Source organism: Dinoponera quadriceps, unplaced genomic scaffold (genome assembly GCF_001313825.1).
Source record: "Dinoponera quadriceps isolate SergipeBrazil2010 unplaced genomic scaffold, ASM131382v1 scaffold3676, whole genome shotgun sequence".
Lineage (NCBI taxonomy): Eukaryota > Metazoa > Arthropoda > Insecta > Hymenoptera > Formicidae > Dinoponera > Dinoponera quadriceps.
In genome coordinates this window covers 305750-327241 of record NW_014559267.1, presented here as the reverse complement: position 1 = coordinate 327241, position 21492 = coordinate 305750, and the positions used below count along the sequence as shown (strand labels likewise).

The window sequence follows — 21492 nt, the reverse complement described above, 5'->3', positions numbered from 1 at the left end:
TCGCACACGGATTGGCGTAAACGTAAGCATAAGACGTAAACTCAGGCTGAAGAACCAATCAGAATATTGCTTTACACTTATGCACTCCGCGTAGAGAGAGAGAGAGAGAGAGAGAGAGAACGTTATCTTCGATCTAATATTCTTGTTTGTTTGACTTGAATATGTTCGACTTAAACGGATATAATTTTAAATCAAATATAGTTTTAAAAGTCCGGTTTTTTTATTTTTCCGCGGTTTTGCGGTCCCTTTCCGCGGCAGGTGACTTTTCATGCGTTATGATTGTGTCACACCTCCGTTTTGTCGCGATTCTAGTTTATTCGCCGCATGAGAAGGTTTGCAAAAGGCGTACTATTACCACGTAATGTCATGATAGCCTGTTATGGTTACAGGGTTTACAGTCACTATTCGCCTTGCTTTTAATCATGTAATAAAAAAGTAAAAATTTCAATCCAGGGAGCAGTATAGCACACACGATACCGACACTGTACACGGTTCACCGATACTGATTATATCCGTGCGATCGCCATCTTCGCGAACGGCGGATGGATTTGTTTCCGCTCGTCCATAGCGACGGTGACAAATCAAAATCGCAGTGACGTATCTCGCGAAGAAATGTTCCTCTGAAAATTATTCATCAAAATTGTACTTCCGTATGCTAACATTCGGTCGATAAACTCGGGAAAATTCTCACCGCTCCTCCTTCGTAATCAGAGAGAAAATATGCTACGACCGCGAGTCACGGCTCTCGTCTTACGACGCGACACTCCGGTCCTCGTGTCTACGCTTACCAATAACCTGCACATATCGCGAATTGTCTCCGGGAAAATCAAGGCGAGTGGTAGCTGCGAACCTGTGCCCGTGGCCGTAGTAGGTATCATGATATTACAGTAGTAAACGCATTTCGCAGTGCAGATCTCTCTCGTGCTGCGAGTAAAGGAGAACCGTAATAAAACGGAGACGTGACACAATCGTAACGTATGAAAAGGCATTCGTCACGGAAATCTCCACGTATTACGTGTATTTGTTTATACGTGATGATTTTTCCCGACCCAGACAGATCTTATTCCAATAGTTTCCGTTGCATCGATTGATTCTTGCCAAGAATACGGTGTACGGGGATATTTCGTTATTTCGCTCGTTAACTTTGGTGCAGCTGAGATTAGTATTTTTTGTTGTTTCCACGCTGAGAGAAATTATAGTCATTTTCTGTCTCGACTATTACCCTTTGTGTACTTTAACCGCACAAATGGTATTAGCGATATGCAAAGTTGTTATCACCGGCGCTATAATAGCTCTTGCTAGAAAAAACGGTTCACCTAATTACAATTCCTTCAGTACGATCGTTACAAGTACCCAATATTTTTGCTCAAATGTGTATCGTCAGTTTTGATGAAAGTGCAACTGGCACTTATGCGTGACGGAAACGGGGAGGACGAAGACTGTGCTCTCAAAGTAAATCAATCTCGAGCGTGCGCCGCGTCGTCTCGTCTCGTAAAAAGTAACGTAACACAGCCGACGAGGGAAACGTTTATTAGATAATCGTCCGCTCGATTCTCTCCCGAGTAAGAAACGATTTTAAGATACGGTTATACCCGCTTCGGGATTCGTGATACCACATCGCTCATTAAAAACTTTTCCCTCGCTTGGTTTTGCATACGGTTTAAAAGCGACGTCGATATACTATACTTTCGCGCCGCGGTGACGTAACGGCCCGTACGGCGTTTCTTCGCCGCCCGCGGCGGAAAGCGGCCGGGGTTTTTCTATGTAAAAGAACCATCTCAAGAAAAGACGGCGGTAGTCGTTACTGCCCGGGCTATTAAATTTTTACGCTAATAATATATTTTTACACTGTCGGATTCGCGAAATGCGTCCGCTTCGGGATCGCTCTAAATAAACCAGCGTCGTTCCCGGAGAGAGATTCCGCGTACTCCCGCCGATTTATGCTTTCCGAGTTCCGTGTATACCCGTATATGTATGCGTACATACTTACGTATATATTCGCATGTCTATATGTATTTGTATTCTAACGAACGTACGTCAGTACACACGCTGATTCGTAATCGCAAAGAGTTCTTGTATACCAATTAGCTATTTCTCTTTTATTTTCCAATTAGCGTTGTGCGCTAATGCCGTAATATCTGCCGTTATATCAGTGAGTAGTAGCAGGACTTCGTCCCTGGAGACAGTCCGACCGATGACGAAACGGTCCTGCGTAACGTACCCCCCTTTTTCTGCCGCGTACTACTCCAGATTCTGTGCGGATGCGGCGCGCTCGATGGCACGGAAATTTCGGAGGCCATCTCGACGGCCATCCATTTGCGTCAGAAAGGCATGAAGCCGCTGTTCTACGCACCGGACGTCCCGATCTGCGGGCCGGTCAATCATCTCACCAAAGAAATCGACGATAACGACTCCTCCAGGAATGCTCTCGTCGAGGCTGCCAGACTGGCGAGGTCGTGCATAAAACCTCTGTGCGAATGCGAAGCCTGCACACACGGCGCGCTTATCTTGCCCGGCGGATTCGGCGCCGCGCGCACCATGTACGTGCGCGGATGATAACGGAGTAATTGAATGACGGGAATGAAGGGACGGAACAGCGCGATAAAAATCACTTTCACAATGCCGCTCTTGTGATAGATACACACAGAAAAAAATATCGTTCTACCGTTAAGAAAGAAAAAAAAATAATAGGCGATTGCTTATCCTTCGTCTGGAATTTTGCTGTAAGCAAATTGACCAACCGCAATCGGTTATTCTTCTAATAAACGACCGTGTGTCGCATTTTTCTGTGTGTACGTAGTATCACACGGCTCTTTGATACTTGGCGTATACTCTGAGTGATAAAATTAATAGCTAATCAATTTTGATATCTTTTATATTGAAACAATTTGAGCAGTTTTATCTTAAGATTTCAATTCTCACGCCCGACGTCCAACGACGGGTCTTATTAATCTACTCACTCTTACTGGTTAATCACCGAGTCCTCGATATCGTTTTTCCTTTGATATCTAAATTATCCGGAGTTTTCTTGAGGCGATATCTCTCCGTTCGAACGAGGTAGCAAAGACGGCTAATCAGTCCGAGGAAAAAAATAACAAACAAATATCCAGCTGTCGCTTCTGTTTCCCGAAGGAGCGATTTCGCCTCGAAGGGCGCGAATTGCACGGTGCTGCCCGACCTGGCGAAGCTCATCGAGGACTTCTATTGCGAGAAGAAACCGATCGGCAGCATGTGCATAGCCAGCGCGATTGTCGCTAAAGTGCTGAAGGGTGTGAAAGTCACTCTCGGCAAGGAATGTGAGTCGATGACGATCATTCGACGATCATGCGTGATGATCCTTCTCTTATTCTCTCTCGTGACATTTAAAAATCATTCCGCAGCACCCAAAGAGAAATGGCCGCACGGCGAAGTTATCAAGAAGGTCCGAGATATGGGCGCCAAGCTGGAGATGAAAGACGTGAAAGGCGTAACGCGCTGCAAGAAGTACAATGTGTTTAGCACGCCGGCTTGGTTGTACACGTGCGCCACTTATTTCGAGATCCATGAAGGTATCGGCAAGATGATCGGGATGCTGAAGAAATGCGTGAAGAAGCTGTGAACGGCGCTCCCTGTGGAAAGCTGCTTCTCACGATTTTCTCTCACCTCAATGTGACGTGCCGCTTTGTATCATCATTTATTACGTTCATACTTTTTGTCGCCTTGTATCTTCGACGGACGAAGAGATTCTCATCGTAATCGCCAAGCGAGTCTCGTTCTTCAAAGTATCGAAGTCATTTATCATGAGCTTTTACAGAATTGTCATGATGTGAGACAATCGCCGATGGAAGCTTCGCAATTTTTTCATTACATTTATGAGAGAATATATACGTACCGAATTGAATTAACCGTTGAATTTGAATCCTACGTGAAATTGTTTGTTATGTTGTGACGCGGGGATAAACTTGTTGCACTCAGATTTTCATGTTACACCACATAATATTGTGGTGTCATGTGGCCACCGTATTTGATTAACCAGCGTATTCTAATCGAACAACTTTTCTTAACGTAGGATCACACACACACACACGCACACAGGGAGGGTTGATCCGGGTAGTGTTTATTTCGAAAAATATATTTTATTTGATTTTTTTGGTCCATCGCGCCCCTTCGGAGCGCAGTGTGTGGCGAACGGGGCGCGGGATGTACGTACATTTTTCGGACGGTTCGACGGTGTATAGCCTAATGATACAGTTCTGTGGGGAAATAATCAACAACAAGCGAAACAACAACGAATCGAGGTCCGCGCCGGAGGAGCGGCTCCTCCCGTTCGATTCACCGTCGTTTCTTATTCGCTAGGTAACGCGGCGCGCGCGATCGTCGCCGCGAATTTTGTCCGGGGCGAAAGAGGCCTCTCGCACGGGATTCCGCGCGAGAACACTGATCTCCTCGAGTGTTCTCTTTATTCTACAGTGATCGCGAGTGTCGAGAGATGGATAAGGAGATACCCCCTTATTACCCTAAGCAGCACTTACATGTAAATTCCGAGACCGGCCTCCCGGCGGCCTCGTTGAAACTGCAAACACGGACAGAAGCAATCGGTGCGTAATCGTCGTGAAATTAATAGCGAATACGAGGGAAAAGGAAAGAATCAAACGGACAGTCTTTATTTAGTATAGCTCTCGATAACATGCGCGGATCTCCGCTCAAACTGTTCCGATCCGATCGCGCGAGACGAATTCCACGTTGACGACGCGCGGCAGGCTCCGTGTCGAAATTTTACTTCCACATCGAGTCTTTTATTACGCTCCTTTGATGCTGCAAGTGGAAAGTCATTTCCGTCTCCTCCACCCTGAAGACTCAAGTAGAACTATATTGAGAAACCATTTGGTACATTCGTACAAAATTCTTGCTTTGGATGCGGGCAAACGAATGTTACGGTTTTGTGAGAACCGAAACTTTGGTTGAAAGAACCAAACTTCGGTTCTCACAAGCGAAACATTCGTTTGCCCAAACCGAAATAAGAATTCCGTTTGAGCCAGTTGAGTGGCTTTCATTTTCCTTTTCTTCAATATAAACAGACCCAATGTAAGACTGAAATTTCGGCTCGGGCGAGTTACACGTGTCAACGTGGCAACGTAATATATACCGCGAACGAACCGCTCGTCCGATTTCCCTAACTTCGACTAAAACACTAAAAGTAACGCGTAAGAAGCGAATCGAATATAATTTATTTACAACGTAGCGTACCGTAAGTGTCTCTCTCGCAAGTCCCGCCGTTTCTGTTCCTCCCAGCCCGCTCGGCTCGGCGACAATTCCGCGGAACGAGTCCGGAACGAAAGGAGAGGAACCACCTCCGGAGAGCGCGCGGGTGAGAGTGAAGGAGCGCAAAAAATCGTAGCCGAGAGGAACGGAGCTCGCCTATTCGAAACGTCGGATCGTGCTTACCGCGCTTCGCGTAATTACGGGATAACGAGGCGCACGAGCCGCGCGCTCTGTCATGGGATTTAGCCGTTTGAGCCGTTTATCGCGGCTTACTCGAGCGTGACGTTCGCGTACGAGAGCGAGCGGCCGCGAATTCAATCAACGTAAAAGGTCTCCGTGAGTAATCGTTGGCTCCGCGAACGCCTCGCCGAAAATCCGGGTTCCCCGGAAGGTGTCGCGCACGATCGACAGGTAGGCGCAGCGCGCGGTGGCCGTGCAGAAGACGTGTCCTGGTCGACGCTTTGTACGCTCGAGAGAATGAGAGAAAAGTAAGAAGCGAAATCTGCCGCAGGATATCTGCCAAAGCCGCGCGGGGATTACCGGCTAACGTGGAGAATCGTCGTGAAACGTCCGAGAGACCACGCGAATCTCGGATTTAATGAGGACGACGACCGGCCGATAAATAGGAACGCCAGTGCTCTGCGTCTCCCATGCTCGGACTTCCGCGTGTAATCTCAATAATAGAGAGCTAATCGATCATTTCCAATTTCGCAAGCAGGAAATAATTAGCCGACGAAGTACCGGTTCAGCGACTTTTTCCGTACCGAGAGGAAGAGTATCTGCGCGATGAAAAAATATTTATTAGCTGGATAATTAATACTCTCAAACCGATTTCTCTGCTGTTCGAACAAATTCTTTGATGTCTGAACACATATTTCTTTTTCGCTGTCATTCCGTTGACAAATATTTGCTGTTCTAGCAAAACTTGCTTTCTCCGTGCTGAAGTATAAATTATACCTCGGTGTCGAGTAACGTATCATGGATATTAATTCGGGTCTTCCCTCGCCAGGTAGCGGTTTTCACCACTGAGCTATTTACGCTCCGCGTTAGTGGAGCACCTCCTGTTCGAGACATCGGTATCGTAAACGTGAAATCGGTACTTCAGTACCAAATCGGTACCTCGCCGGTTTTCGGTATCGGCCGAATGCATTCGATTCCCGCGCGAGAAGCGATGTGGAAACTTAGCGCGTGTAATTGCCAGACCACCAGCTGACAAACGCACTTCCTCGAGCTGTCTCGTCCCCCTTCGCGTGCTCACGGACCACCGACGTCGAAATTCACCGACATTAGGAATCGACCACCGCCCAGGCCGGCGATCGTGCTGCAAGTTCACGTGCGTTATTTCAGCCGAGGCTGTTCTTACACGTTTCGAATCACGTCCTTTCGCGCGATTGGACCGCGCCAACTGATATCATTTAACACGCCCGAGCGTTTTGAACGACGTGACCTGAAAACGGCGGGAAACGTGTGAAAGGAGCTTCAAACGCACGTCATTTTTCGACGTTCGCGCCGTGCAAAAATCACACGCTCGAACTTGCAGGTGCGCCGTTAAAGTGAATTCCCACCGTTGTACGGTTTCCGAGTCGCCCGCTGAGAAGAAGAGAGCGCTACTTGCGTCGTCCTCGAGTTCACGCGGGGATGCGCCTCCTTCTCCCTTTCTCCTGCTGCCGCGATTTTCCGCGCACCCTCGTCGAGCGAGATACGATACGCGAGCGACGACGACCTATCAGACTTTGGCTCCGATCTCTCGAGGCCAAATCCCGCGTTTCGGAAGGAAATCCCGAGGTTCGCGTCCGCGTCGACTTGTGCACTTCACTTTCCGACCTTCGTCGGGGCTCAGCTGAGGGCGAGCAGCGGCTCGACGGACATGCGCGACCGCCTGGCCTTGTCCTCCTCGTACTGCTTCATCTTCATCAGCTTCCGCTTGCCCTTGCTCTGCTTCTTCCTCGGCGTTTCCTCCGTGGTGAGCGTCTCCTCCTTCTCCTCCTCCTCCCCTGCGTTCCCTCGCTCCTCCTCCTCCTCCTCCTCCAGCATCCTCAGTGTCTCGATGATGTTCCGTGGCTCGGTGACGCGGCCGACGACGGTGTCGCTGCCGTTCCTGTTCGCGTACACCACCGACAGATGCGAGAAACTCGACTTGGGCGGCGCCGTGATGTCGGCGAAGTCGCGGAAGTTCGCGAAGAAGTCGCCGCCGCGCACCGGCTGCGGCTTCGGGTTCCTGTGGTACTGGGCGCGGCCGCGCCCGTGGTAGTACGGATTGTACAGGCTCTCGTCCACCGAGTACTCGTCGTTCTCCTTGTCCTCCGGGTAATAAGTGCCGCCGCGGATCACCCCGAAGTTACCGGAGCCCAGCAGCGAGTGCTGGTCCTTCGTGGCGCTCGCGGCCGCCTGGTAGTTCCGCTCGCGCTGGAAGTAACCGAGGAACCTGTTCGGCCGGTACCGTTGCTGCTCGGCGAACGGTAGCCGGTGGTTCGCGAACAGCTCCGCGAACGACGGGAAGAAGTTCTGGCTCTCGGTCTCCAGGCTCGCGCCGTCCGCCGCGAACCTCGCGGCTTCCTCGCTGTTCCTCGCCTCTTGGTCGGCCGCCGGCTTCGCCTCGGACCGCTTCTCGCCGGCAGTTTCGGTGGACGTCTCTTCCTCGTCGCTCTTCCTCGTCGTCCCCGCTTCGAGTCCCGGCCGTAGGCTCGTCGTCTCGTCCGGCTCCATGTACATGTCGGAGTCGTCGTACTCCTCGCTCACCTCCGACGCCGACGCCACGGAGTCCTGCAACAGGGGGGGAAAAGTTTCTCCGCAATTATACTGGGGGAAGCTGACGTCCGCTCTCGAACAATAAACGCCGATACGAGCCGGAGAAAGTCTCTCTCTCTCTCTTTCTCTTTACGGTCGGAGCGCTCGGAGCGCGGGCAGAAAAGAATGTTTTACGAGAGTCGCAGCGAGAAACGCACTTACTTCGCCGCAGGCCCGCGGGATGCACGCGGACTTTCATCGCGCTTCCAGACGGCGCGTAACCGGAGGATCGAGCCGTGCAACGAGCGTAACGACCGGTCGCTCCGGCTTTAACGCTAGGAAATCGATTCCGGACCGCCGAAATGACTATCAATGATCGCTCGTAATATGAATATCACGGGGAATTAACCTCCCCCTCCCCTCGTCTGCACGATCGCGCGTTACGTAACGCTTCATGGTCTCTCTGTATTGTTTCAGAGCGCCGTTTCTACGAATGATACTTTCGTTCGGCGCCGATTCAATACGTTACGTGATAATTGTCGATTACGCGTTAGCGGAACTTAAACAAGGATCTTGGAAAATCAGCCAGCTACTTANCCCCCCCCCCCCCCCCTTCTCTCTCTCTCTCTCTCTCTCTCTCTCTTTCTTTTCTCCCGATCTCGCGTCCGCGGGAAATTATTCCTAAAGGAGAATACAGACCGCGTCGCGCCACCGGAACACTTTCTACAACCTTCTTCGCGGAATCACTTCGAGGTAATCACAATGCAGCGGCCGCACTAATCAACGGCGATTATTCTAACGTTTGTCCAATTAACTCCCATCTTCCCATGCTCGGTGCAAAATGAGTGGCAGAGATATATAATTACGCGCTCTTTGAAAATGAAACCCGAGAACCTCGCGCATTTTCGGCTCTTCGCGTATAGTAATCAGTTGCATGCTGATCAATGACGGATTATTGAAAATTTCATATGTCCTTTGCTGAAAAGAACCGTCGGAATCGGCAAATCGCCTAGATAAGTCCATCTGACGATTCTAAGGAAATGAAAGTATCATTCGCCTTTTCGGTAAGGTGCTTTAATATCTCGAAGTTTCTCGCGTAGAGTCATTACACCGTTAACCACACATCGCCAAAGTTGGAAGGTATACGTTGAAACAAAAGTCGAAATTACTTGGATGTAAGAGAATATGAATCGTAGACTCATCGTACATAATTGGCCGAACGATCTCTTCCACGTGAAAGAAATGGTGCGGCAATTCTTGGCTTTTGCGCCGGGAGAGAGTCTCTAAAGGGTCGCATCGCAAAAATCGAAAGTACCTAGCATAAAAGAGCGCATGAATCGTAGGATTCACCGTACGTAATAGTTTCAGCCATCTCTTTCTCATCTTAAAGAAATTTGCCTAACCCCGCCCCCCGCCCCCCCCCCTGTTTCCCCGCTAGAAATCTTAATTTCTGCCCTAACGAATGGAGCGCAAAATGTTTTCGTTTCCTTCTCGGAGAACGCATAAATCGCGCATAATCCATTATATATGTTTACCATTAATTTTATTTTAATTATTCACTTTATCATTTACTATTCATTTTATATTTTATATTAAGTGAGAGAGGGGTGAGGAGGGGCGAGGGTTCGATGGGCGCGCGGTGCAGCAGCTCCTTTCGCGGAGTGCATCAACCGTGCACTCGCTCGCTCGGGCAACCCCACCGTGTCCTCGCCTTGACATTTAAGGCATCTTCGTGCCGGCGACCGCCTGCAAGACTAGTTATTATCGGTATGTCATACACGAGCTGTGCGTTAGTGTAGCGGGCACACGCGCGCGCGGCTCGATTGTGACGTCGCACACTCGCGCGTCGGCAATACGTACGAACGAGGTGCATAGACAGCCGTTGAAATCGGTTGCAACACGCCGGCGACACGCCTAGCATTGTTACGAATATGTCAGGCCACGGTGAGCCCGGCGTAACCAGTAGTATTCGCCTTTACGACGTCAGCGCGACGTATCGCGCTGCCGTGTCGCGCCGGCGGCTGTCACAGATTTGACGCCGGCCGAGTTGAAGAGCGCGGAAAAGCCCATACAGCTTTAAGCACCGGCCCTGAACTTAGCCTGTACTTAACGTGAAATTCCGATCAACCCACGAATCTCGATGGAGATCTTAATGCATGCGTAATTACACGGGAATCATAATCTCTCTGTAAAGCATGTCGATCGATAAATTCCGAATAAAGCGGATTGCCTCTGGAGAATCTTCGTTGAAACTACGACGCCGGTTGTGACAGATTTATGACCCACGTTGAAATAAATGCAGGTTGAACTACTTGCATCTCTATTCTGATCTACGATAAAATAACAATGTTAAATTCTGAATCGTTTTAATAGTAATGTTAACAATAGTGCTTATTTTCTATTCACTATACGTTCATTAACATTGAATATTTCCGATAATTTCTGATAATTTTAGTCATTTTTAAATTCGATGATATGAAAATATCAGTGTTAAACTATCGAAGACTGAATTATGGTGACATACGGGGTGTCGGAAATCAACTTGGGCAAACTTCGTGGGCCGCGAGACGGCGCGCGAACGGCGGTGTTCACTTTCGCGCATGCACGGATTCCGCGATGTGCGCGGTGGGAGAAAGAAATGAAACGCGTCGGCAAAAATGTTAATTCAATGGCGACGAACGATCGTTCTCGGGTGCTCGCGATAACAATGGTCGCATTGTTCGCGTTGCGTTATGGCGACGGTTTGCACTACTCGGTCAGAAGGAGCGAACGCTCTCGTCGAGATTTTGCAACAAGGCGGCATTATAAATCAGCGACGCGCGAAAAATCCGCCGACAAACGACGGTGATCAGAGGTGGGCCGTACCGAATGTTACGCGAACGTGTAGACAATAAATTCAACACGCACCGGCGAATGAGCATGATGGATGCCTCATCGGCCCGCGAATGAGAAATGAGCGATAGACTTTGCTCGAGAGCGCGCACGTGCGCCAGTCAACACGGGCTCTCGTTTCGATGCGTATCGGCAAACGAAATAATGCGTCGCCGTTAATCACGCCGCCTAATTATCCAGCCGTCCCGGGCTAATGTTAATTAAACGGCCCGCTATCGTCCTTACCGAGCGGGACAAATTGAAACGCTACCTTTGCGATATCACGAGAGTCGAGCGGGATTAAATTTCAAGCTCGAATTCGAATGTTCATTAATCTTTATTGGCACGTAACGCAATAATAATCGCACATCCGCGCATGCCGGTAATAAACGGACAGCAGTGGCGCGGCTATTAGTGGAAACAAATTGCTCGCTGCGTGCGCAATGCGCAACGCATTAATTGCAACGCGCGCGTAATAACGGCGATAACGGTGCGAAGNTGGGGGGGGGGGGATAGTTACTAGTATTCGCGAAATATATGAACACGAAGAGACCACTTGGCTTGGTCATCGATAACGGGAAGTGGCGGGCGCATTCCTCGGTAGAAATTACGCGGCTGTGTCCAGCCGCGAGGTGGTAGTAAATTTCGCGTCTAACGTCGCTACCAGTAATGTAACGCTCACTTCTCCCCGGTGGCCGGATAGTATCTAAGCAAATTAGTCAGCCGACGGTTAAACAAAACAAATTACCGTTACGAGATGAAAAATCGAGGGGGTCAGCTGCTCAGCCGGTGATATAACGCTCGCTCCTCTATTTTCCGCAGATATTAATGGGATATCCTCGACTTCGATTCGCCGCCTCGTTTTAAATACCAGCGGCGCGTACACGGCGGTTGGATTACATATTTTAGAACAAACGCCGCCACCCGTTCCGTTGCGTTTTCCACGCAACGGCCGGGCAACGGCTAGGTCGCAAGATCGATACTATTCCTCGATTAACGAACGATCAGAAATGAGCGGGACACGCCGGGGGAGGGTGAAGGGGGGAAGGACAGGCCGGGATCGCGCGATTGCGAGGCGCGATCGAACGACGCGCTCGCGTTCCGCCGGGCTAAACGGTAGCGCCTCACCGGCGATCTCTCGATTTTCGTTTCTCCACCGCCGTGAAAATAATAGCGCGTCCATGTATCTCGAGGCGCGATCAGACGGCTATATATAATATCAATCACGATTATATCGCGTTACTTCAAGTTAGGTAACGTTGAAGAAGTGGACAAGTGCCGCGCGCGCGCGCGCGCTCTCGAGACAAGTGTTCGCCGCGTAATTCACCGGCGATCCGGCGATAACAAGAAAGCAGGGGGGGAAGAGAGGGAGGAGGGAGATGTATATTATAATCGTTACACACGGATCACGGGACGTAATTAGTTCCGCGGGCACGCGCACCTGATGGATACCACCGGCAGGTGTGTGCTTTGAAATTCCGGAATCGACCACCGCCTCGCGCCGCCATCGAACAGCGCGTACTTTTCAACGTAAAAAGAGGCCGCTCGATCTCGCGAAACGTATTACCTCCCCCGGCATCGCACTTATCCCCTCCCTCCCTCCTCGCTCGATATCCTCCGCTACGATCGGGATTGACAAAGAGCGGTTGAGGATAGAGGGGGGGGAGGAGAAAGAGAGAAAGAAGGACACGCTATTATTCCGCGGTTACGAGGACGCGCGAATGCAAAGCGCGGCGGGGGAGGAGGGGGGTATGTGCATGCGTCGGCCAATTAGCCCCATCGCCTCATCTGGCCCGTCGATCGGCGTGAATTATACCGTGAATTAGGTGCAATCAGACGGGGCGGCCTCGCGATGGATCATCCGGTCGTTCGCGTTTCGGATTCGCGAATCGGAGCTCGAATCCGTGACTCTCGAGATCGCGCGGAATCGGCTGAGCTAACTGTGCGAGTGCTTTATTGCCGAAGCACGGAATACGCACGCGTACGTAAGTATGTGCGAGGCGTGTTGTGACACGCGAAAGTACACACGGAGGTCCCGCGGCGAAATCGCGAGCAGTTGCTCGCCGGCGGACAGGCAGCTCGGCGACCGAGATCGTGAGAGAGATACAAGCTTGTAATTCTATAATTCCCGTCCCGATCATCTGTTACGCTCCGTCAGATTTTTCCTTCCCGTTAAAACGGGCGAGCTGAAATAATGCCAGGAAACGGGGGGAATTAATAAGCTAGAAAGTTGCACGAGCGGTTGACGAGCGCAGCGGAATCGCGTCATTAATTTTCTATTCTATTCTTTCGCAAATATGTTTCAGGTGTATTTACGATCTCCTTCTCCCTCTCTCCCTCTCTCTCTCTCTCCGCGCGGAGGTCCGCCCACGCCGATTTTTTTCCGCCACGCCACGTCAATGTCGATTAGCACGTCATTATGATATTGTCGTTTATTATTGACGATTGCTCGTTTGCGCTGTCCCGGGCATTGATTTACAACGCGCTGTCAATACGATCAATACGATCTTGCAGTTAGAATAATCGTACGCCTGATTTATTACGCGTCATCCGCGAGCGGGCAGAACGCGGCGCGCGTTAGCCGGAGGGACATTGGGGAGCAGGAAACTCTATTTGCATTTATTATGACAATAAGTGCGGTTACGGCCTATCGGATGGATGGAATTACAAGTTGTGCGTGCCCGACGGTCGCAAGAACGGAGCCGCGGGGGATGCGAAGATACATTTGCGCCCTTCGGGCGTCTGTAATTTTCCAGCTTGCTATCGACACATGATTAAAGAGCGAAACTTCGCGAACGTTCCCGTAACATTCTCACAACTTGATCGCGCAAAGTGCTCTGGTTTTTCCCTCCCACGGAAGTTGCGGAGGAGCGAATAAAATCGAATCCAAGTTTTTCCAGTCCGGTCCAGTTACACTGAGAAATCTTTCCGCTCGCGATCTAACGCGAAATCTGGTTCCGATCTGTTTCAGTCGGCCTGCACGCGAGAGCGGGCGAAGAAAATAGCAGTCATGCGATTCGGACAGCCGTGCGGAATTGGCTTTCTCCATTGCGCTTCTGCATTCGCATCTATGATCCGTGATAGTTTCAATTGTAACGACCGCTAATACGGCTGTTAAATCCCGACTCAGGGCCGACCTCAGACGCGCGTCGCGATCTCCAATTCTGATTCAGGCCTCAGGCATATTCGGGCTGTGTCACCGGCGAGGCGACCGTGCTTCTTCCCCCTCCGACTTGTTATTCCACCGAGACTTTTCTTACCTCGTGTTCGGCCGCGTCCTCGGGAACCGGCGTCTCATCTGAAACAAAGAACGGGTCGCTCGTGAGAAAGGTCGCACACGGGTGGGCGTGCAAACGACGCGCTTAAATCGCGAGCACCGATATTTACGAGCGAGTTACGGCACACACGTGGGCAAAGATATTTTTCGCCCATCGACACGCATCCGGGAAGGCGGGAGACTTCGAGATAGCGCCGATGTCGGCCGATGCGCTCGTGAACATCCTCGATCGTTGGATCGCCGCGCACCGGTCGCATGCATCATTCGCGAATGCGCGCTGCCGAGTCCCGGATTTCAAGGTACCTCCGTAGAACACCTTGAGCGCGACGATGTGACGCGATAATCCGAGCGAATCCGCGACTTATGCCCTCCGCTCGTCGCCGAATCGGGAGAAGCGAGCTCGCGCGATCGCTCTTCCTTCTCTTCTCGGATAAGCGCGGGGGGCACAAGCTGACGCAGTGAAGTTACACGCGAGGTTACGATCCTCCCATTACCCGTAATGCAACGCAACTCGAGCGATGGAAAGTCGATTATTGTTACTTGCAAGTATTGTTTACTTGAACCGAGCAAACTCGGTTTAAATTGAGATCATTTAAATTTGGTTAAACATCACGCGAGGACCCATCGGAGAAATACTCGTTTGCCTTTGGATATTTTTCCCCCCTCAACGTTGCTCCTCGAGATATATTCTTTCAGATCTGAAAATACACTCCAATTAAACGCAGTATCTCGGTAACTGCTTGTTGTTATTAAACCGGATTAATGTTGCCGTGTGTAAACGAAGACACTTTTACGGCACGAGTGGGGATTAACGGCTATCTCCGCGAGGCTCCCTTGTTATCCTCGAGATAAATGCGATCGTATCCGCTTTTTTACGGGCGCTCGTTTTAAACGGGCTGAATTACACCCACGTGTCGTTCGCAAATCGTCGGAGACCCGTTCGAAAACACGTTACGNCGGCAGGGAGGAGGAGGGGGGGGGGGAGAAGGTGAGAGATAATTGCGCGTTGTTCCGAGGCCGGTTATCAATTAGCCCGCGGACATCGGACTTCCTTAATTAGTCCGAAGCTCGGCCGACGGCCGGCGATCCTGCCGGGTTTCTTTCATCCTCGGCGAAGAGAGAGAGAAAGTCAATTACGTCGATGACAAGTCGCGGACGCTTGCTTGGCGCGCGGAGGACTTAGTGCGTCTCCAGAGATCCTTGCACCGGGTGTGTAAAGTTAAGACTCTGGCGAGCTCCCTCGACTCCGCTTGTCAACCTCGTGTCTGAGACACGCGCACATAGGCGCACCCGCTTTCTGACAACGCTTCCGACAGCATTCCCATCTCTTTTTTTCCGTTCTGTTTTCTCTCTCTCTCTCTCTCTTTTTATCGTCCCACCACGAATCTCGAGCGGCACGGGGACAGTCAGCGTTACAAAGCGGAATTATATCGATGTAATCGTTTTTAATGGGATATATGTATGTGATATTTACGTAATGCCCGAGTTGGAAAGAGCGGGCAGTCGCGACAAGAAAATCGCTCGTCATGTATCCCTGATTAGCCGCGCAACGACCGCTCGTAGACCGCCGTGAGCGCGATGCTTTTCCCTCCTCCCTTCGATTTTTTTCCCTCTTTCCCTCCTTTCCAACGCGCCCGCGAGCGTGATTTATCGGCCGGCGACTCGAGCGACTCGACTTTCGTAAAGAGCCCGTCACGTTAGAGTCCGGACATGTGTCGTGACGGGAAAAAGAATGAGCTCCCCGAGCTGAAAACTAGCCGTCCGTATAATACGCAATGTGAAATTTGTGTGAGATTTAACGCGCTTCACGAACTTCCGAAACGGTCCGTGCAAGTTTTCGTGTTGATCTAACGGAAGGTGAACACGTTGGAAAGTAACGCAAATAGTACGCAAACAATTAACACAAAATTAATATTCTTAATATGTCACACCGATGTCGAAGTATAAAATGTGTTATTTTAACGCTTACGAGTGTGTTATTTTAATTCCACTTATTTTAACTTTACTTACATATGTTGAATGCCGACTCGCCAAATATTGAGATTAACAAAATAATTGAGATAATAAAAATAACGTAATGTGACATTTATGATAATACGTTTGCTGCCGCAGCAAAAGAACTCGCTACTGTAGCAATTAAAGTTGCTTACGCTGCTAAAGCTTCAGGTGTCCATATACTACAACTAATTTAGCCGCTGCAGCTAATTCCTTTTTTTTCTATGTACATGTAAGAACCGTGCGTTATCAACTTAAACGTGCATTAATGCGCGCCGGAGCATCTGATCAAATTATGACCGTTAGATTTTTTAAATCAAATAGAGCGTCACTCCATCAACGTGATGTGAAAATTAATAAAAACCGGTTGTTGCGCACTAAATTATGCGATAATCCTCATTTCCGCCTGATCAGGAATGGAATTAATACTCTAGTTAGTAAAGGAAGCGAAATATCCGGACTCCAACTCGGAGGACTCTNGGGGGGGGGGGGGGCGAGTTTCCCGCCGAATGGACTGGTTAAATCTGTCGGTCTGTCGGCGGTATTTCATCGCGCCAATTACCGGGCTCGCCGCGGTGTAATGAGGCACCGGCCAGCAATTTGTTGGTGCGATTCCGCGAGATTCCGCGTAATTTATCGCGCGGCCCTGCCGCAGCCGCCTTTCGCAGATCGCAACGATACGACGCTCGCCTGACGCGCGCCGAAACGAGAGAAAAAAATTACCGCGGGAATTTTAAGCGTTTTCCGCGGGACGGCGCATTGTTGCTTGAGTTTATCTCGCGAAATTAACAGCGTTCATTTATTTCGCGCGTGACGCGACCTATAATTTATACGATAATAATATGACATATTAATAAATCATTTGCGCCGTAATGTTTCCCATTGCTCTCCCCCTCCCTCCCTGCCCTTCTGTGTTTCTAAACGACTGTGTTTTACTCATATGTGCTGATTCAAACAAATCAATATTAATAGTCCTTTGCCTGGCGGAGGAAACGCGCGATGATTAAGCGAGATAAGGCTCAAGCGTATCCCTCACTCATTTATCGAGCGCAAAGCGGATCGTTTCGCAAGGCTGTGAAATACGTGAAATTGCGAGCGGGAGAACAGCCGAAAGCGATTCACATCGGTCATTTGCGTGCGAGAGGAGAGCGCAAGGACCTCTCTCTCTCTCTCCTGCGTACCGAAGTAGAAAAGTCACTCACCCCGCGTCTCGCTTCCTTCGCTCCGTCGGATCGAGCATAACGATGTCAATTAATTAGCCGCCAATCTAGCCCCATGCATTCACTTTCGGTTTTATTTGCGACATTTATTATCGCGGATGCACGCTCCACATTGAATCCCCGGCGAGGGAGGGGAACGTTGCACGATGACACGGCAATCGGTCTTCCTTAAACGCGCTCGCTCGCCCGCGCGAGTGCACTTTACTTTCTAACGACGAACCCCGAGCCGCTTTCTGCATAATAGAACAATCAAGTCCGCGGGTGACGAAAGACACGCGCGTGTCCCGTGCGTAATGTTCTTGAGTAATAATGACAGCCCGCTCGACCGGTCGACTTTCGACAATTTTTCTCTCTCTTTCTCTCTCTCTCGCTCGTCTGACATGTGAAAAGAAAAAAAAATATATATTTATCCAAAAAATATATCCAACGTGAAAAGTTCCGTTGCCTCGGTCCAAACTGAATAATTCTAAACAGATGTTGGATTTATAGAATACTAAGTAACACAGGCGGATGCTATTGTGAGAAAAATAAAAAATAGGGAAAGATCCGACGTCATTATTGCTTTAGTAATTCGCGTGCATTCATGTGAGTCTATCTTGGACAGAAAGATTGTGACACTTTTTTTTGTTTTAGGTAAGTTTCGGAATTCCAGTGTTCAGTGGGAGAATTTGTTTCTTAATTATTCTCGGGAGACACATTTTCCTATTGGATACGAGACGAGACGTTGTGAAAGTCATAGAAAAAAGTGTCACAACGCGTATGATTTATATTATAAAGATGATATCTCTGCTTCGCATTGTCGTCTCTCTTTCTCTCTCCTTCGGGGCGAATGTGCACACGTCGTTCATTACGAAGCGTCGATTCAGCCGGCCGGGTGGGCTGCTTATTTTTCAATGACACTGGTAACCCGCCGACAATGGGGATGACACCGCTACGGGAACTGCGCTTCCTCGCGCGCGCGGTGTCGCGCTCTCAACATTGTCCCGGCGGCACCATTTGCGACACACAACCGGAGGTGACGCTTTTATCATCACGCATGCGTCGGCGTGAAAAAAGGTCGCGCGGTCATTACAGAACCTGATGAGAGACGATAAATCCGCCGGCGACCTGTGACGTCGCTTCATGAGCGCGCGGCGATCGCTTTATCTCTCGTCTCGGGACTTCTAATCTAGCCGGCACTTGAAAGAGAAAAGGAGAAATTTAAAAATTGCGTATCATCTTTACAGCGTTATCCTCTGCGCGAGGAATAAAAGCGGCGGTTGAGGTGCTTCCCGAATCGAAATTTTGCCGCTGCTTTGACGTTCTTCATTCGAATCTACAAAAAGTGTAGTGAATCTTTGTCGTCTTCAAATTATATTCTTGGACTCGAGACATTAAATTGTAACGTGATTTCTAGCAAAAAGCGTTTTCAGACGCTTTGCCAGACGCACACAATTCTCAAGTTACGCGTTAGTAAGTAAATAATACTCGATTGAAATCAATATCGTGTAAGGAAATTGAAAACATCATCATGTTCAAAATAGGGGTGAATTATATCATTAGAATTAGGCCATTTTAGCTTTTACTATGTTGTAAAATTAAAAGTTCAACCTTAGGGTTAGAATTTCAATTTGGGTAATTCGACGTTAGAACGTCCGCCTCGACGTTCGCCTCGACGTCCGCATCCTCGATAATGAAAACAAAGTAATGATCGGCGAGAGTGAAGAGCGATTAGATTGCGGCTCGCCTCTGAGCGGCGCCGTTAAAACGGGCTTTACGATAATTAGAGCCGATTAAAGGAAGCGACTTTATCGCCGTCTCGTAAATCCGCACTGACGGGCCTTCATTTTGTTTAACGTGGCGCCTTCCTCGCCGGTGCCTACTGTCGCACGCTAATCCCTCCGTTTTACCGCCCGTGGCTTTTTTGACTTCCGGATGTTGATTGCTAATAATTTGTTTCACTGTAATCACTCGGAATAGATCTTCCACGATGATTATGTAGGAAGCGACATTACACAACAGCCAGTGAAACGTTGTAATTTGGTTACTCTTATTTTTCGTATCTCGCAAACACGCGCTGGTGAGAAGTTTTCCAGAGTTGATGCTTGTTGATAAATTGATGTACACAATCGGACGGACGATCGATATTGGCTCGATACTGTGTACTCTTCCTTTACGTATAATCCGGATTACAATCCAGAAATGTATAATTTACACAAGAACAATTACATATGTATCTCTATGATTTTTCTAATCAGGAAAAAATCACAAGAGGCTTGTGTGGCTTTTATTAACAGTTGTTACTTGAAACTTGTCTCATATTTGAAATATCGAGACTTTTATTCACAGGTTAGATCTGAATTCCTCGGTTGAATTTTACACGTGACATTATCACCTGTAGTCGCGATTCAACTAGAAAATTCAGATCTAACTGTAAATTCGAATCTACGTGTCTCTCGCTTGAAACAAGCTTCAAGTCTCGACATATAAGACAGATCTAAGAGTCAAATGCAAGGAGTGTTAAAGAAAAAAAAATGAATCGAATTATCAGACGCGATGCAAAATGTAGTACACTTTGAAGCTCGTGATTTTTCGCTGCTAACTTGAAGCTCGTGATCTGAAATTTAAAATGAACGTAACACACGTCAAGTCACGGAGTGATACAAAACGGAGGGATTTGTAACGCCCGCATCTCTCTCGTGCAACATTCATGGGATTGCCGGACGAACACGGACATATGCCCTCCCTCCCCCTCCTCCCTCCCCCATGCGCGGTGCGCAGCGGGTCGTTTCCTATTGCGACGAAGGTGGCCGCGCGCTGCTTTGAAATTGTAATGGATACGCGTACGACGATAATCAAATCGCGATTCAGGCTGGATTCTTACGGGTGCGCCGACGAGGAAGTGATTACCATCGCGGCCGAAGTACGCCGCCCCTCTCGTTCCTTTTTTCGCCCTAGGTCGCGACGGGAAAGGACTGTTACGGAACGTGAGGAAAATTTCGTGCCTGGTGTATTGAAATCGACGAATGGGCGCTTCCTGCTTTCGAACTTTCCGAAAAATCCGCGACGGTGAGGCCGCTGGCTACCAGCACGTAACTGGATACTCCATAAGGTACGCGGGACAGACGCATTCTCTCTCGTGACTCGGCATCGTGTTCCGGATCAGAGCGGATCATGGGCCGAAGCACGGGGTGAGATAATCCTTCGGCGCGGAATAAAAGTTCTTTAAAAAAGAAAATCTTTCTCATCTTTTCTTAACGAGGAGAAATAGATCTTTAACATAGAAGCATTATCAATATTTCTATTTCTATTATATTTCTATCATATTGAGGAGTCCTTAGGTTCGCGAACGAAGTTATTAAGAGGGGCGATATAATTAAACGTACGATGAAATCAAATGATTATTTTTAGCGAGTTTTACTAGTAAATGTTTTAATAAATTGCTGTAATAAAACACCGTATAAAATATCACGCGAACGTAACGAGACCCGAGGACGAGCGACGCGCTTCCGTCTGTCCGTAAGGCGAGGAAGCGATCATATCGCGTCGATAATCGTTAATGAGATAGTGGGCTTCGTCGTGTAAACCCTATCATAAATCCCCAAACGATTACGACACCGAGCTTCAACGCGAACGACTCTCCTTTCTCGCGATGAATCCGCGGCGTGTCGGGGAAAACAACGTTGCGGGCGCGCGAGTTACCTCGTTGATCGACCCGGTGATCACGAATCTCGTGTTTCGGCATCCTGCGCATCTTGAATCAACGTCACCCACGTCGACGCCGATAATTGAATGAGCCGGCCTGCACATTGAAGCCGCGCATGGAGCTCGTTTCGAACGTTTCTTCGATAACCTCCAGCGCGATTTTCAGCGCTCGAGATACACGATAATTCGCCGAAAATACAAGTGTAATAATTTAATTATGCGATTCAAGTAACACGCAGCTCGTAAAATTCCACGTTACATTAGCGCGTGTCGACGTTAACGAGTATTTCTCGCTCGTCTCGCCGTTAATACCGCAAACTGAGTGAGTTAAAGTGGAAACGGCCGTAGGAAGCGTTCCGGTACGCTCCGTTTACGGCGGATCTCGTCGACGAACTCGCAGGACGGGAAACGAAAAGGGTAAAGCAAGAGCTGCATCTTGCCGCGCAGAGCTAATCGTCGATGATGGCATGGGAATAT

General features: G+C 49.1%; 2 protein-coding genes across 2 annotated transcripts in view; one reads left to right on the top strand and one right to left on the bottom strand.

Annotated features, from left to right (window-relative positions):
- Window positions 1–1389: 1389 nt before the first annotated feature.
- LOC106750259 (ES1 protein homolog, mitochondrial-like) lies at window positions 1390–3598 on the top strand. Its single transcript, XM_014630463.1, has 4 exons — window positions 1390–1452; window positions 2251–2540; window positions 3133–3296; window positions 3381–3598. Exons 1-4 carry the CDS (start codon window positions 1390–1392, stop codon window positions 3596–3598), a joined length of 735 nt encoding a protein of 244 aa, XP_014485949.1.
- A 3479-nt stretch (window positions 3599–7077) lies between these two features.
- The window catches only part of LOC106750270, a 74023-nt gene continuing 59608 nt past the window's right edge, over window positions 7078–21492 (bottom strand). Inside the window, exons 2-3 of the mRNA XM_014630476.1 lie at window positions 14100–14137; window positions 7078–8004 (exon numbers count right to left, since the gene is read on the bottom strand). Of these exons, the coding sequence (XP_014485962.1) occupies window positions 7078–8004; window positions 14100–14137 (965 nt within the window). The remainder of the gene's footprint in view (window positions 8005–14099; window positions 14138–21492) is intronic.